General features: G+C 32.7%; 4 protein-coding genes across 7 annotated transcripts in view; 2 read left to right on the top strand and 2 right to left on the bottom strand.

Moving 5' to 3' along the window:
• Positions 1-845: 845 nt before the first annotated feature.
• On the bottom strand, positions 846-2190 carry LOC119073605 (oocyte zinc finger protein XlCOF15-like). Its single transcript, XM_037179179.1, has 3 exons — positions 2099-2190; positions 1647-1997; positions 846-1429 (listed from the first exon to the last, which is right to left on the bottom strand). Exons 1-3 carry the CDS (start codon positions 2115-2117, stop codon positions 972-974), a joined length of 828 nt encoding a protein of 275 aa, XP_037035074.1. The 5' UTR covers positions 2118-2190; the 3' UTR covers positions 846-971.
• A 1524-nt stretch (positions 2191-3714) lies between these two features.
• On the top strand, positions 3715-6567 carry LOC119073665. 2 transcript variants are annotated; one of them, XM_037179268.1, is made up of 9 exons: positions 3715-3844; positions 3899-4004; positions 5378-5410; positions 5474-5506; positions 5713-5796; positions 5861-5923; positions 5983-6059; positions 6125-6165; positions 6233-6567. In XM_037179268.1, exons 2-9 carry the CDS (start codon positions 3939-3941, stop codon positions 6295-6297), a joined length of 462 nt encoding a protein of 153 aa, XP_037035163.1. In that variant the 5' UTR covers positions 3715-3844; positions 3899-3938; the 3' UTR covers positions 6298-6567. The 2 variants fall into 2 exon arrangements, with proteins under 2 accessions (XP_037035163.1, XP_037035164.1); XM_037179269.1 differs by having other exon boundaries at positions 3754-3844; positions 3911-4004.
• Positions 6568-6650: 83 nt separating this feature from the next.
• Positions 6651-12147, top strand: LOC119073672. 2 transcript variants are annotated; one of them, XM_037179279.1, is made up of 3 exons: positions 6651-8293; positions 8377-8507; positions 9665-12147. In XM_037179279.1, the coding sequence occupies exons 1-3, from the start codon at positions 8282-8284 to the stop codon at positions 9867-9869; spliced, it is 348 nt and encodes a 115-aa protein (XP_037035174.1). In that variant the 5' UTR covers positions 6651-8281; the 3' UTR covers positions 9870-12147. The 2 variants fall into 2 exon arrangements, with proteins under 2 accessions (XP_037035174.1, XP_037035173.1); XM_037179278.1 differs by lacking the exon at positions 9665-12147 and adding an exon at positions 9143-9657.
• A 1547-nt stretch (positions 12148-13694) lies between these two features.
• Positions 13695-17266, bottom strand: part of LOC119073461 (protein bric-a-brac 1-like) — a 28953-nt gene continuing 25381 nt past the window's right edge. For both annotated transcript variants that reach the window (XM_037178965.1, XM_037178964.1), the window contains exon 4: positions 13695-17266. In XM_037178965.1, the coding sequence (XP_037034860.1) occupies positions 16388-17266 (879 nt within the window). In that variant the 3' untranslated portion in view covers positions 13695-16387.

Below are 17266 nucleotides of genomic sequence, written 5' to 3' on the forward strand. Positions count from 1 at the left end.
AAACGCTTCGACGACTACTTTTTATTGCAGCTAAACTCGAGGTTAAGACAAGCAGTTATAGCATATTTGAGAAGTGTCGTGTCGCTTGAAATTTATGTTAACAGCACGTAGTTATACTATACTTACCACCTAAACACGTAGCTGAACCCAAAAAATCTAAAATTTGATTAAAGAATGGAATTGTGTTATTCTGACAGGTCTGTCCCTTTTCTGAAAGCATTTTGAAAACAAACAGGTGCACAACTTAAAAAAATCAAATTAAAGCGCCAAATTTAAAAAACAAAAAAGTTAAAGTAGACATAATCTGTTGAATGTTGCAGAGGCATAACGGTCCTACAATTTTTAAGGTATTTTTACTTATGATACGAACTCCTTTAAAGTACCTTTGTTTTTTGCTCCATATGTAATTTTTCTATCTTTTGGAAAACAGGTTTTTTTCCTTATGAAGTTGTTTAAAATGCGACAGGCCATTGCTACGTAAAAAGACCATATGGTTTTTTTCCTTATGACGGCAGTATTGTCCTCTTTTCTATGCTTACACGTTTCTCTCACGTTTCACCTTATACAGACGGCAAGTATATCATTAACACAGTTATTGTGTCATGTACTTCGATGAACTCATTATTTATTTTTGTCGTCGTTGTCGATATCAGATGATACCGGATGTTATATACCGACATACTGACCCAATGAACTTTTGGTATAAAAATTACGTCTCTTGCAATAAAAAGCTTTTCACTAACAACAAGACAACAAGGTGGAATCTAGTCGATTGCCATGGGTGCGGTAGAACGTTACGTTGTGTTATTGGACATTAATTAAAAAAAAAAATTTTTTTATTGAACAGATTTATTAAAACGACAACAAAAATTTCAGTCATCTGGGTCTCCTCCTGTATGTTTCATATCACCCTACTTCACATCATTCATTCATTTATTTCGGCAACAGTTAATCATAGTAATCAATATTGTTCAGTGTTGCTGTTGATGATTCTGCAGCCCTTTCAGGCTCTTGAATTTCTTATCGCATTTTTGACAATTGTATGTGGGTCTGTCGTTGATGTGTTTTAATTTGTGTGTTCTCAAGTGAACATTTTGTGAAAATTTCTTTTCGCAAAATTCGCACGCAAATTGTTTTTCACCCGAATGAATGAGCTTGTGTCTGATGAGGTGACTCTTCCGGGAAAAGACCTTGCCACATTCGTCACAGTCAAGTACAATTCCGTGTCGTAGTTTGTGGATTTGGAGATCGCTGTTTCGGGTGAATTTCTTGTCGCATTCATCGCATGGAAAAATTGTTTCTTTGATGACGGCAGCTGCGGCAGCCGCAGCTACTGCTGCATGATGTTGCTCTTTTTTCATGTGTTTTTCCAGGGATTCTTGGTACACAAAATGCAATTTGCAGGGGTGACAGCTGTATGGTCTTTCATCTAGAAATTTTCCATTGATTGAATTATTGAAATTAATTTTAAACAGAATGTGGTAGAAGCAGGGGCTAAATTGACAAAATTTGTGAACGCTTCTAACGAACTAGCCTAACGTTCCTTCGAATGCTAAATATTCATCAAACGCTTGAGCAATAATAAATTCCGATTTCGGACACTGAACTTAGCCACTACTTCAACAGACTGACTTTTAAACCCTTACCAGTGTGCTTTCTCTTCTGTGGCTCTACTTGTGAAAATTGCATTCCGTCAATACGATTTTCACCGGAATGTATGTGAAGATGTCTGGTAAGGTGGCATCTCCGGAAGAAGGCCTGTCCACATTCCTTACAAGCGTACACTACCGTTTTGCTTCGTTGCGTTTGATTGTTATTTTGAAGTGTGTCCAGCGGTGCATCTTCTACTTCTGATGTACTTTCGTAATTCTCACTTTTAATTTCCACCTTAATCTTCCCATATTCCGGTTCAACTTCTGTAAATGGATCGGTGTCGGCAACGTTATAGTCATCTTCGTCTGCTGGTTCAGATTTTATCCAGCATTCTTCGCCTTGGACTATGAACAATTAAGATCGGAAACGTTAGTTGCTGTTTGATTTAAGTAATCAAATAGTTTATTTGATGCACTATGTATTCATGTTTGTCGGTTATTACTACCTTTTAGCGGTTGACCCATTTTTTGACAATATAAATATTTATTGTACAATGCAAACTTTTTTAAAAACAAATACAAAGAAATTGATGTCAGAGCTGTCATTATTGAAGTTTGACAGATTTAATTTTGAGTGGAATTCAGAGATGGCACGTCTCTCGCGTCTGTATACATCAATTCTTTTAGCGGGAATTGTTTCGAATTTTTGTTTTACTGCTTGAAAACTCTTCTGTGAACTGTGTGCATTATATGTTGCTGTAGTCCTTTATGGAATATCTCATACATTTCATATAAAAAAGGCCTATGGATTCATACTCACTTAAAACAGCTTAAAACAGGCCTCTCCAAATCGCTATAATGTTAATTGTAAATTCAACAGCACAGATTAGATTCGGGATTACAGTCCGTACTATTTTTACTTGAGGGAACATTACGATTTATCATTTATTTGTTGTCCTAGCAAGATAAACAAGAGCTCGAAAGAGAAGTGTGACCTACATTGATATTGAGTTTCAGTCCATGCGCTAACTTATTTGCCGATATTAAATAGCCTCAATACGAACAACACACACTCTACGGATAATAGCGGCAGAGTCAAAATGACCCAAAATTATATCGGCTAAATTTGAAGTTTTTGGACAAAATGATGTATGAACGACTTGTACATTATCAAAAATAAGGGGCACCTTCCATACATCACTTTTCGATTGGACCACAGGTACCACCCGGAACCACCTGAAACCACTTGCAAAAATCAAGCAAAATTTCGACTCTGCCGCTATTATCCGTAGAGTGTGTGTTGTTCGTATTGAGGCTATTTAGCCGATATGAATGTATCATGCCAACGCACCTAGCATTTTAGTAGAATAATGATTATGTCAAATAGAGTATGTTGTGACAGTGTAACCACGTAAATTTTCTTTTTTTACACTGTTTCAAGGTCATGTCATATTTCTCTATTTGATTTGACATAGCCAAATAGCAGTACTATGCTAGGTGCTTTGGTACGGTGTATTATTATCAGATCTGTTACTTCCATCGATCAAAGTATTTTTAATCTGTTGATTTCAAATCTTTTACTTCAATTTGTTAATATGCATTTAACTGTATCAATGACAATATTATCCAGACCTTGTCATTATTTTTTTCGTCGTTATCGATAACAGACGAATAGCCGTATGAGACAGGTCAAGTCACAAAACAACAAATTAACCTCGAGAAGACGAAAACGACAAATAAATTTTCCATTAATCAAGTGTTTGTTTACATAATATATTGTCATCAAAATTGAAAATCTAAATAAAATATGTTTTCAACATGCGATCTCTCTAAACAATTAGATTTGTAAATTTTTCTACTCAACAATGTGAATAGAACGTTTGACCATCACTGTCAATCGAGCGTTGAGTAAAGGGACGTCCGAGGTTAATGCACTATTTTTCCTCAAGAAATATTTCACATAAAATCTTCAAGAAGACAGATCTTTTTGCTGAAGCTCCACAATTAATTTCAAAAATATATAGAACTAACAAAGTGGGTGGCAAAGATTTCATCAAAACTATAAACACAAAAAGAAGTGATTTTAAAAATACGGTCATCTCAACGTTACAACAACTACTGGAAAGCGCTTGACTTGCGTACAACTCTGTAAAGTAAAGAAATTTTCCCGAAATGAAAATGAAATTTAACTGAAAAGTTCAGTCTTAGTTCAACACTTAGCGATCGAAGTATTAAGTGGAGACATTTTAGTGGTATAGTAGTAGAAATTGAGTGAAAGCAATTGTTTCTAAATTTAATTTTCAAAGGAATTCTCACAGTGAATCTTATACCAAACGATACAACAAAATGGTTTACGATTTCGAAATTAACCGTCCATCAACCTATCGTCCGCGACATTACACATCGTATACGGTAAGGATTGTTGTTTTTTCTAGAAATAATTTTCAAAAGGAAAATGTCGAAAATAAATTATGTGTCACCCAAAAATTACATCAATTTCTCAGGTATGTCTGTGGGTATATGGTCAAGATCAGTTATTTTCGTACATTTTCTGTTTACAATCAAACGTTCTATATGCAGTCGCACGTACAGTCGAACTAATATTTGGTTTTGTGAAAAAAGTTTTCTTTTTTCTTATAAATAAACTTTAAAATCGTTTGATTTACAACCGACTTGTAACACGCATTTTCGGAAACGCTTCGTTTAACATTTTTTACGAATTTCATTACATTAGGCCAATTCATTATCTACTGATGACGATCGGTGATAGTTGCGACATTATTAAAAATGGAATCGTTGAAATATTTTATTAATTTAATTAAGGATAAGGTCCCATAATTTCTTAAGGAACCTACTCGTAAATCATATTGAAGCATTAATCAAATGTGAACTGAACGAAAAGTTAAACCGTTTTAACCTTTTAGTAACCGCAAATGTATCGCGATGTATTCGTTAAATCTGCTACTTACAATACACAGTTTGCTTAAATTACGTATAATTCATACGTTAACTTATAAGCTGGAAATTATAAGTTTTATCTTCATACAAGAGGTTCTGGAACGAGACTTACAATTTCCGACTTATTAGTTGACTTATAAGTCATTTTGGCTAAGAGTCTTATGTCGAGAAACATCCATCGGAGATGAAGGTCTTGAAACTCGTTGGGATAATTGACTTTCGTGTTTATTATTCGTGTTATCACCAGTAAATCTGGTACTTCTTTTGTTTGAAATACTTCTCGTTGTGAAACGAGATCTCTTTCGTCATTAGTTTTAACATTGTTTTTTTCTATAAAAGATGAATTGCTTATTTTTGTCATCTCGACGATAACATATGACTAGCCGTTTCTAAAAGGCACATAATGCAACATTTACAGCGAGTCTATTTTTGTTTAATTTTGTTGATTTGCAAAAATGTTAAATGGGAAATTTTTGGAAAACAAATACATAAAGCAAAATCACAGTGAAAATTTCTAACCCAGTTACAATTTACTTGCTAAAAGAAACATTGATTAGCGAGAAGTTGAATCTGAAAATGAAATTAATGTTAATTTGGTGTGCTTCAACACTATACAGTCACCACCAAATCAATTTTTTATAATTTTAATTTTTCACGTCTTTTTCAATCCGACGATGACGCTTTCAGCGATAACATCTAATTATATAACATGCAGATGTTGTAGAAATGTGTTGGATTGAGAAGGAATTGGATTTTTGTGTAGCCACTGTAGTTTCAGCAAAGTTAAAATGATTAAAAAATTTAAGCGAATCTTTAATTTTTTATAGCCGATTTACTACAACAGCAACTACAATACGTATGTGAGTAGAAAACAACTATATTTGAATTTAAAATCAAAATTTAATGTGATAAATATTTCTTAGACGCCGTGGTATCGATTTCCATCAAGTTTTACGGTAAGTGCTTGTATCTTCTTCTTATTGATGTAGGTGGAATCGGAAGTAGTACTTAAACAGCCTCCATACAACTTGCAAGTGTGAATGGAATAAGTTGTATTGAAGCTGTTTAGTGGTACTTAGCAAAATATCGGAAAACACGTAGTCACGCAGAGTCACTTAGGTCATTTCAAGAAATCGGAGACATTTCAAACTTTACTTTCTAGGCTAATGTTCGCCGACCGTACAGATACAATTTTGACTACAGATACGATATCCCTGATTATAGATTCAGGTCTTACACAACAACAGTAAGTCGTTTAAATTAGTATTTTTCTCGTCCAAGAAGACATTACTAAAATATTTGATATTCAGACTCCCAAGATATTCTCATCGGTTTGGACAGATGCTGACAGACACTATTTCAGCCGACGATTGGTAAATTTTATTTCGCCATTTAATTTGACGTGATCAAACTTAGTGACGATTTATTTTAGACCGACGATATCATAGATTCTCGCGCTACCCGGGCTACAAGTGTTCCGCGCTTTACTCGCGCTTCAAGTTTGGAAAGGTAATTTTTGTTGTAAGGCCCATTATTAATATCATGAATCTGAATGTAAAATTAATTTTGAACAGTGATAACGACTTCTACGATACTATCTTTCGCGCACGACATGGTAAAAGCCGTTGGAGTAATCTTATTTCGGAGAGTATATAAAATTCATTCAAAATTTTTATTTACAGCCATCAGCCGTGCAAGAATGATGAGTGAAGAGCCCACATTATACAGCAGAATTAAATCGTTCTAAATCGCGTTGTTCTGACCTAGTAGTGTCTCCAACGAAAATTAATTTCTTTTGAAGAGACTTTTATATGATTCATCCTTTCGCTACTTTCAAATACTTAACAAAAATGCATGCACTGCTTTTCTCATCACTGAATCTAATTTAAACTCAACACACCACTTGTTGTGCTGAGAGTGTTACAAACGACTTAAAACGAACGAATTTTGATTATTTAAATTTTTTTATAAAATAATGAGATGCAAAATTATTGTAAGTTTATTACACTCTGATTTACGAAAATTTGTTTGTTTTTCATTCTCTCGCTTGAAATGTTTGCAGCTTGAGTATTTGCCAATTATTTAAAAAAAAAACTGCCCCCAATCTTACAATTTTCCATGTTTATTGTGCGAGTTCTGATCCGAGTGGGATGCAACAATTTAAGGTTCAAAATACAATCTTCAATTTCGTGAAATTTGGTGAAAGAGGTGACTTCATTATACAATCAAGAGATAAAACATTTACAAAATGGAAATGGAGAGTACGTGTCCGAAATAAATGCAGTTTGATCTTGGAACACATGGTTATACGATTGTTGTAGGTTTTAATAGCGAAAAACATTTGAGGAACTTTTTTTTCAAGATAATTTAAACATCTTAGTTCCATTAAAACTCATTATTATTTTCCTCTAGTGGTTAACCTGTTACAGACGGCAAGCATATAGTATTATTATCGGGTCTACTACTTCCATAGATCAATGTATTTTTAATGTATTGATTTCAAATCTTGTACTTCATTTTTTTAACATGCATTTTACTGTATAAAGAACCATATTACCATCATTATTTTGGTCGACGTAATCGATAACAGATGGATAGCCTTATGTGACAGGTTAATAGCTTGATTGCTTCACACCACTTTCTAACTCGATCTGTGTTATGACAAATTGTTTTGTTAGAGCGGTTAATTATTAAAGACAAATTTGCAGAAAGGAAAATGTAAACACAAATCCGAAAGTAGCGTAAAATCAATACGGCATAGTTCCAAAACACCGAGTAGAACAGGCCTTCCACTCATCCTCGATAGTTTTGTAAGAAAAATTATCTTCAAGCATTTCACACGACAAGCATATCACCGATATAATTGAAGAATTAAACTGTTCCATCTTCTAATCTAAATATATTTTTATTAAATTCAAATGATCCGATTAAAATGAATCAATTGAACCAACGAACTTCCTCGTACTTTTACTTATAGAATGTTTTAGTAATTTTCAAGCGTGGGAGAACTGATTTGCTTGGTAAATTCCAGATATTGAACGTTAAATAAGAGAAAAAGTATTATGGGACCATGCAAGCACCAAATATTTAATTAACTAAATAAACGTTGATTTGTCCATTTCATGCTATTGATATCATAATCAACGAAGATCTTAGACAAAAATCCTCTCACGAACAACAAGAAGGCAGGTACCACTTTTGGAATGGAATTTTGAACTCTCTTACGGTCTTTGTATCAATTCGAGAGTAACTCAAGATCTCGTATTAGATATCAAAATGATGCCAAATTTAGAATCATTGGAATTTATTTGACAAATTTTTTTCACATTTTAAAAGCTCTCAAAGCTTCATTCATGCATGTACCACAAAGATCCATTCACCTTTTCGAAGGAACTATGTTTGAAGTGTGTGTAAATAGAAATAGAAATTCAGCCATTTAAGCATAACTATCTCGCATTCGAATCGAGTCTGACTTCTTCTTTGTGCTTTAAAAAGAAACGCGTGCGAAGATCGTTAACCTGACACACTTATCATAATGGCTTTAATATGCTGATTTGTATCCGCAAATAGTGAAATGGAACGAAAATTCCCACAGAAAACGTGTTTTGTGAATAATTTTCGCTAGCAAGTAAATCATTTTCGCGAGCATTTTCGGTTTTAATTGATCAGTCTCAAATCTGATCTTCATCCGAATAGTTAATTTTTGTGAATTTCGTGGAAACGAAGGAAAAATGTTCAAGTTTGTAAGTGATACTCTCTTGAGCTTAAGCTTCATTTATTGACAAAAACGAAAAAGTTTTAATTAAAATTCTCGATCGTTTTGTAGATCATTTTCTGTACAGTTGCCTCACTATGTGTGGCTAGGAGCTTGAATGATGATAACACTCCAGTAGCTGTTGCTATCGAAGATGTGGCTCTGCCTAAAGATATTGCTGTTGAAGATATAATAGATGAAAGGTGAGTTATGTACATTGTTAGGAGGTTGAACTTTCACCAGTGTCACTAGAAGGACTTTTACTCATATTGTGTGTGAATTCCATCATGTAATCTAATTCAGTGGATTAGGATTAAGGATCGGGAACAAGAGATCGCTTTCTTGAAAAAAAAATTTTGAGCCGTCATTGAATCCACAACATTTTGTGACGAATCTTTTAACTATTGAGTCGTTTTGTGTCACCAATTTTGCATTATTTCTGCATCGAATCAATAACTCAACCAAGCAAATGTTTATCGTGAGGTTTTCTCAGGCTTTGTAGTGAAACATTTTGTTCCATCAATCGAGTTTGTTACTAACTTAAGACTTAATGCTGATTTGGTGTGTATCAGACACACAAAAAGCAATTCCATACTGAATATCATCTTAAGGGAAAAATTTCGTCACATTTGTATGACTGCTTCCAAATGTTTGTTTGTTTGTAGTACATTGCTGCAAGTGTCATTTTCGTAATATCGCCAAATTCTAGTAAATTTCAAGTTAAAGATATTTCGTGAATCACTAGCTGATAATTCTTGATTTTTATTTCATTTCTCAAATTCTATACGAGTTACAATATCAAATCTTCATTTTAATAATTTTGTTCAATTTTTTGCAGTGATGTGGCTGCTGCATTTGATAGTAACTCCGGCGATATAATTGACTCTGACAAAACGCGAGGACTATTTTTCCGATTTACTACAACAGCAGCAACCACAACGACAACACCATTGCCTATGATGCAAACAATCGATTTACTTCTAACATTAAATTCGATGACAGTAGCGGGCCGGGCCAATGACCAAATGAAACTTCTTATTTTGTAAATTTCATAAGGTCTACGCAACAATTACTTTTAAATAAAAATTATTTATTTTGAATTAAACAAACCAATTCTCATACATACCCTCTTATATTAAAAAATGTTTGTTGTAATGAAGTAAAAGATTTGGCCTCAAATAGCGGGCGATGTTTTACACAAGAGAAATAACAGATTAAATGATTCAGTCCTTTTTCCGAGAAACATCATCAACCACAATCGATAATCATCTTTCTCACTTTCTTGAAAATAAATCGAAAACTGAGAAAATTATACATACAAAGACGCTAATCAAATTACAATAACTTCAACACTCAACAGTGTCCAATCGCTGCTGACAAACATTGAATCGATCGAGGATGATATAGCTACACAGGAAGGTGCTGACAAAGCAAAAGGATTCTTCGCTAGATTTACCAGTACTACCACAACCACATCAACTTCAAGACCATTTTTGACACTCAATTTGAGCTTAAACACAGATGTACTGTCAAATGGTACGGCAATGGTCAATACCTCAGCTTAATCGATTAAAAATTGGATTGTAAATTATTTGCTGGAACTTTTTATTCGATTCAATAAAAAAGAAACTTTTTTCTTATTGTTTGGATCATTTTGACAGCAATAAGATCACTTAGGAAACACATGACATCTCTTTAAAATCATTAAGAGGCATTGATGCTTTTCTGAATAACATGCTAGATTTCAATTTACTTTTGATCATGATCATACCTTTCCACCAGAATCCTTTTTCAAAAATGTACGACCGTAATTACGACGAATGTGTTAAGCTTTCAACAGAAAATAGATTTGGTTGTAACAGATAACCAGCTCTGAGAAAACTGAGCAGTTTATGAAAATTTCGGTAAACTGCTGACTTTTCTCAGAGCTGGTCAAACGACTCCAACCAAAAGTAATTTTAATGTAAAGCTAACACATCCGTGGTCGTTATAAAGCTAATACATTCGTAATCGTTATTACGGTCGTACATTTTTCGAAAAGGATTCTTATGAAAAGGTATAATCAAAAATGAAATACGAGACACACAAATGTAGGCTACAGTTTTAGCTAAGCATCGATGCCTCTTAAAGTTCTATGAATATTATGTCTTATCATTGAGCAAGGCACCCAGCAGGGTAATAGAGGTTTTTACACGTCAAATAGAGTAATATTTTGATACCAATAATACCATTAGCAGCCTTAGGTGCTTTGCATTGAGTCATCCATGAATTCACGTTCTTTTTCTTATTTTAAGATAAATAAATCAGTAAAGACTCACTAACCTATAACCTATAATTAAGAGGAATCCTCCCTTGGCAAATTTGGGCACAAAAATGTTAGATTTTTTACTATAATTTTGCACTCGAATCCATTTTGGAAGAAGTAAAACCATCGTTTTGTGTCGAAAAGTGTTAGCTTTGAATAAAAAATAGAAAGGTTTGTGTTGATGTGACCTAGGTCCGAGAAAACTCGAAATTTGTGTCAATTTTCGTGAACTATTGAGTTTTCTCTAACTTAGGTTACATCATCACAAACCTTACTATTTTTTATTCAAAGCTAACACAAAATTATCATGAAAAATGTAACATAGGCACAAATTTTCCAAGTGAAGATTCCTCTTAATAAAAGACAAGAAAGTCCTGCTTAAATTGGCCTAAGTCAAATTTGCAAATGAAATAGTCTAGAAATCTTTAAATTTCCCAAAATTCTCTTGAAGAACAACGAAATTTGAAATATGTATTCGGCGATGAAACCTGGACAATTTCCATGGTAAATTGGTTGTCCCATTAGTCAGGTAGAAAACTCGTCTTTGTCAGGTTGATGAAAAATGTTAAAGCGACTTCTCGAAATCGATGCATTGATGCATGTAATACGAAATAATAATTTGACAGTATTCATCTTCAAGTGATTCAGGCAAACATTATATTTTTGATGAGGCATCTCTAAATTAAAATTAAGCCTCTTCAAGTTACCGGTGTTGAATAGCGAAATTTATTATACTCTATAGTTCAAAATCACGATAATTTTTACTCCTAAGGACTTTTCTGTGTTAACAGTTCCAAATTATCTAAGCAAAACTGAAAACGAAATAAAGTGGAGCTGTTGTAAACTTGCATGGATACAGGGTGAAGACAGTTTCACGTTGAAAAAAGTATAACTATTGTAACACTGCATATATGCAACGTGAAGATGGTTCCACTTTTTACAGTTGCCTAAAAAAGTGGAACGAAAAAAGGGAAATATGCAGTGTTACAATAGTTCGACTTTTAAAGGTTATAAACTCTGGATATCTAGCAATCTCAAATCTAGAAAGTGAAACTATTGTAACGCTGCATACATATATGTAGGCTGAAGATAGTTTCACTTTTTTTAGTTCCACAAAAAAAGGGAGACTGAAAAAAGTGGAACTATTGTGACGTTTGTGGATTATATTTTACTATTGTGTATTAGGTCCTTGATCATTTTGTTGTTTAACACTATGTTTAATAACTCGAAGATGTAAAAGAAAAACAATTTCGTTTTATTATTCTGCAACTATTCTTTATTCAATATATATTTATATTGTGATGAAAACAAAGCTGATTTTCTTTTTATTTGTTATACACAATAATTAATGAAACAAGACGTAGTTATTTTCCTCCTCTTCTTCTTTTTAATATCTTATAATCATGGAGAGTTGTGATGATTGAAATCATTTTAAATAAATTACATTTTATCAATTAATTAATTAAATTTTATTTGATAATAAATCGGTAAATATATTTTTATGTACTTATTGGTTGAAAAATAAATCTATCCGTGTATGCGCATTTTTCTTTGTTTCTTTATTTTTCTTTAAATAATAATTTTTTTAAATTATATTCACATCTTTGATTTTCTTTATTTCCTCTGTTATTTTCATTTTCTATCAATTAAATTGAAAAAATGGAAAAATAAATAGAACTATTTCCGTTTACAAATCTAATGAACGAGTATAAGTATTTTCTTTCTTTGCATTTTAAATCAACATTTTCTTTTTAATTATCAAAAATTGATGATGGTGATAATGATGATGGGTTCTTTTTTTATATTGCATTAATGGAGTGGTTGAATTGGTTTCGACCTGAGTCAAAACGCTGATGTGCACAAAAGGACTTCTTTTCTTTCTATTTTAACTATGCTTATGCTCATACGAATCATAGAAATTTATTTCATTTTCCTGACGATTCGTTTGTTTTTATTGCAATAATAAATAATTAATTAGAAACAAGTTAAATGGATTTTTGATTTAATCAATAAATTGTTTATGTTTTGTTGTTTGTTTTGTGTTATTTTTTTTCGGTTGTTTTAAATCTGTCCATCTAATTTAATTGTTTTTTTTTACATAATTAATTATTGTGTTTGTAAATTTTCTTTTTAATTTTTAATGTGTTCTGTGTGACGTTTTATTTCTTAATTATTGTTGTTCAATTGTATTTTTTGCTTATTTCATCCCTTAATCCCTTTTTCTCGGACGACAATAAGTAACAGGTAAGAACTAAATGAACGTAAAACAAATCTCTCGTAGTTTTCTTTTCGAAGAACTGAGAGTTTGAATTTGTCATATTTCGCAAACGGTAAACATCGTACTTCATGAATAAATCTATGTTACAGGAGAAGTTCCTGGAAAATAACATAAAATGGGTTAGTAAGTAATGCCTTTGAGAGTCTGTTGAATGATTGATTTGTCTTTCAATTTAGACTCAATTTAAGAGCTGAGTATTTCATCAATTTGCTTCAAATTATTTTTAATTTTCCGTGCCTAAAATTGAAGATCTTGTTTTCCGAAACGGCATTGAAGTGGTACTATATATGAGGCTAGATTCTAGGCGCTAGAATCATAATACAAATTACGAAGTCCAAAAGGTGGCTTTGTTAAGACTTTGCAAGATGAAAATTATCACCTTAAAAGTGTTTTCGGTTCAGTTAGTGGTAAGCTTTCAAGCGATTGACCGTTGCCACTTGCCTTTACTCAGTTCTAAATTCGGCTTCGGTTTATCAAAAAAACTCTCAAAAGGAACTTTGAAATGTGCGTGTCAATTATTTAGAGTTCAACTACTCCTAAGGAAACTGCTGGACCTATTATGCCTCGAATTATGACCAAATCGATATTATTAACCGCTCCGTCCAGCAAATACTTTATTCCATGTGCATGGCGATGATTATCTAATTTTTCCAAAACATTCTGAGCTCAAGAAATGTGTTGCCATATAGAATATGCAATCTAATCTTTTTAATAAGCGTTTCAGACAACGTATTTATTCAGGTTGTACGAAGATTACACGTCTGAGTAATGCAATTAGTGTAACATAAAAAATGAACTTTCTATTTAATTGTCAGATTTGGCGTAATCAATTTGTTCACATCAAACACACCATGGCAATAGTTTCCTTATATTCGATAAATAAATGTTATGTGGACAGAATACTAAGTGTCGGTTCACTGTAAACTCTGTAACTCTGGTTTCCTGGTCATCTAAATAATGTGTTGAATGCACGTCTACGTAATTTTTCGTCTCTATCAAAGAATATCTGTCCAGGGTAATGTTTTGCATCGATTAAAAAGAAGCTATTAACATGGAGTGCTTGAAAATGATTTTGTTTTGAATAGTGTAGCCTAATAAATTTCTGATTTTAAATTCCTTTTAATTCGAATTGAACGTAAACATATTTTGTTTTTAGTTGGCACAACCCTATAATTATAAACTTTTCTTTTCTTACAAATTTACATTAATTTTTCATTTAAATTAAAATCACAATGTTTTCCGAACGATTAATTTTTGTCCTTAATTTTCATTTTTTTATTATAAATTTAACATTTTCATATAAACAACAGTTTTTTTTCTCTTTTTTTGGTTTTTAAACTCCTTTCCAAACATTTTTTTCTTCCTCTTTTTAATAATAATTTCGACTACTTCCAGTTTATGTTTAAGGTGTTGATTTTGTCAAGATAATTTAGGAGTGAAAGGCACTTCAATTTCTACTTGTTTTTGTTTGTTTCATTTTTGGAACACATTGGCCAAGACGTTTCTGTTTAAATTCAAACGAAATTTTTGTTTTATTTTACTTTTGTGTGTAATGGATGTTAAATTCGGTATTGCTTGACTAGATTAAAACAAAGGTAAAGATTTGTGTTTTCATTTTCTTCTGCGAGCGAATAATATGAAATTATGAAAAATGTGTGAACATTGCACGGCCCAAACTATTGATTTCTTACATAAACTGATTTTGTTGTTGTTGTTGTTCTTGTTGTTTTAAATAAAAATTCTTCGAGAAATATTTTCCAAAAATTTCAGTTCCAAACTTTTAATTTTTTTTTTATTAAATTACATTTTGTTTTACCATTTTTGGCTTTTTTCATTTAAATATCCAAAGAGTAGGGTTGTGCCTGATAATTATACTTTCTGTAAAAGGCAATATAAAATTTTAATTTTCTTTCTTTGTTTTTTCTTTTACTTTAAATTTATATTTTTCCTTTTTGTAATTCGTCTATACAACTACATAATTTTGTACATATTTTATTTTCTTAAATAAATTGTTATTAGATGTTCTCCCATCTTATTTTGTTTCAAATGTGTTTGATCAAAATGTATCCTCTTTTTCAAACATTTCTATTCCATTTTTAAATATTACAATAAAACATTTCACAGACATATTCCGACTTAATGATATATTACGATTTTATCGACGACAATCATTAAATTTGCTCTGTTTTTATAAAAGGTAAATAAAATCAAATTTACTAAAACTAATATTGCAAACAAAAAAATTAATTTGGCTAACATTAAGAACATTAAGACAGGATGAGATTACGGACGAAGACAAATAAATGGGCAACTGAATAGCCAAGGTCAATTTTTCTATTTTAAGTTCGCTTTTGGACAATTCTTCGCAAGTGTGATACCCTCGAATACGATTATGCGATATTCTGCACAGTAGTACAGAGAAATGTTTTTTAATCTTTCAGGATGAGTATTGCGAAATTCATGAAAATATTTTTTTTTGTTTCAAGTATGGATTGGTTTTTGATAAATAAAATTCTCGATTGCCTCGCTGGCTGCCTAGTATCAGGAGTATTATTAGCAGTGCTTGTAAAATATACAGGCTAATTCCAGCAGCTATCTACGTTACTTTTCAGAATTTTACAAAAATCAATGGAATTCTACATAACAACAAAAGAATTCTGATGAAATTCTTGTGAATTTTATAAAATTCCCAGAAGTAATGTGGATAGCTGCTGAAATTAGCTGCTATGTAATTGTCATTTTGACTAGGTCTACATTCATCATATTAGTCAAATGAATATGTCCAAGGTACATGTCTGTACAGAAGGGTAATTAATTTCAACAACGTTTGAGAAGAACAGCATTCAGTAGTTCATGTGGATGTTAAAGAATTAATAACAATGGGTCTTCTAATCAAAGTACACAAATTTTCAATCAAGTTCAAACGAAATTGTTTTGGACAGTGAAAAACAGAAAGAAAAGTCGTCAGCCAAACGAAATCCTAAGGGAACATTAATTAGTTTGTAAATTATAACGATTATTATAACACACTGCAGTCTTCATTTTGCTTGTTCGTCTGTTTTGTCTACTTCACTGAGACAAACAAACAATCGGTTTAACCTTCTAAAATTGTAATTTGCAAACCAAAAAAAAAACTAAATAAAATATTTAAAAATAAATAAATAAAAAATATTTTTCTTCTTCTTTTTTACATAAATGAAATGAAATTGTTTTGAACAGCGCAATAAATTCTTGATTGAATTGCTATTTTCAATTTGTTTTCGTTAAATTCTCTAACAAAATATCACATTGAGGAAAAAATAATAATAAAAACAAAGAAATAAAAAATATTTTAACTTAAAACCGCGAGTATAATAAATTGGTGTATGATGTCAATGACGCACTCAAGCACTCACATTCAAATTTTGTTTTGGTTTCCATTCAACAAATTTGAATTAGTCATAATTTTCTCACCTTCAAAACGAAAAATACAGATCGGCGTCATCTTCACCCATCGCGTCTCACTCACCCCTACACTCGGTCATCGGTTCTAATTTAATACCGCCGGCCGGTTCCTTAAATCCACTCAAACGTGACGGACACGATCGCGGTGCATTAACAAAATCATTTAATTCGTCGGCAAACATGTGTTCAGGCCGGGGCGATGAATAACTTCTAGACGATTTATATGCCATACCGCTAACAGCCAAATTAACGCCAGATTCCAGTTCAATATCCAGCGGTGAATGCATTTGATTTTCATCGTCAGAACTGGTCATACGTAAATCATGGGCTGAATTTGCTGGTGGCGTTATTCGTGAAATGTTTAAACTTCCACTGTTTAAAGTTGTCGTTGATGTTGAGTGATGTCCGTGGGAATTAGAGTGACCCTGATTCATTGAAGACGAATGTAACGAGTTTGAACTACCGTGATGTGCCGGTGATATGGTGACACCACTTTGACTAGGTTGACCAGACATCATGCTTTGCATTATATGCAATCCGGGTATGCCGGCTAAACTGTGAGGGATGTTGTTCGATAAGCCGGGTATTGCAGGTGATGCCAATCTTGGTATCTGCACACCGGTTCCACCATTATTTCCACCCATTTGTCCAGATGCAGCTGGTGATCCCAGTTTTGGCATTGGCATAGAACCAGCCGAACCACCATTGTTCGAATGGATGTTTGCACAATGAGCTGGAAGATTGAAATTTTCGGTGTGATGTGCTGCTGCTGCCATTTGCATTTGTTGACGTAGGCCTACGACGGCAGCGACGGCTGCTGCAGCTTCCGGTGACAGAGATTCGGTGCCAGAAACTGGTGTCTGTGAGTTAGGACCGTTTGTACATTGTGAACCAGGAAAACCCATTTGACCTTCCGACGGAAACGGATAAACTGG

Source organism: Bradysia coprophila, unplaced genomic scaffold, assembly GCF_014529535.1.
Source record: "Bradysia coprophila strain Holo2 unplaced genomic scaffold, BU_Bcop_v1 contig_138, whole genome shotgun sequence".
In the NCBI taxonomy this organism is placed as follows: domain Eukaryota; kingdom Metazoa; phylum Arthropoda; class Insecta; order Diptera; family Sciaridae; genus Bradysia; species Bradysia coprophila.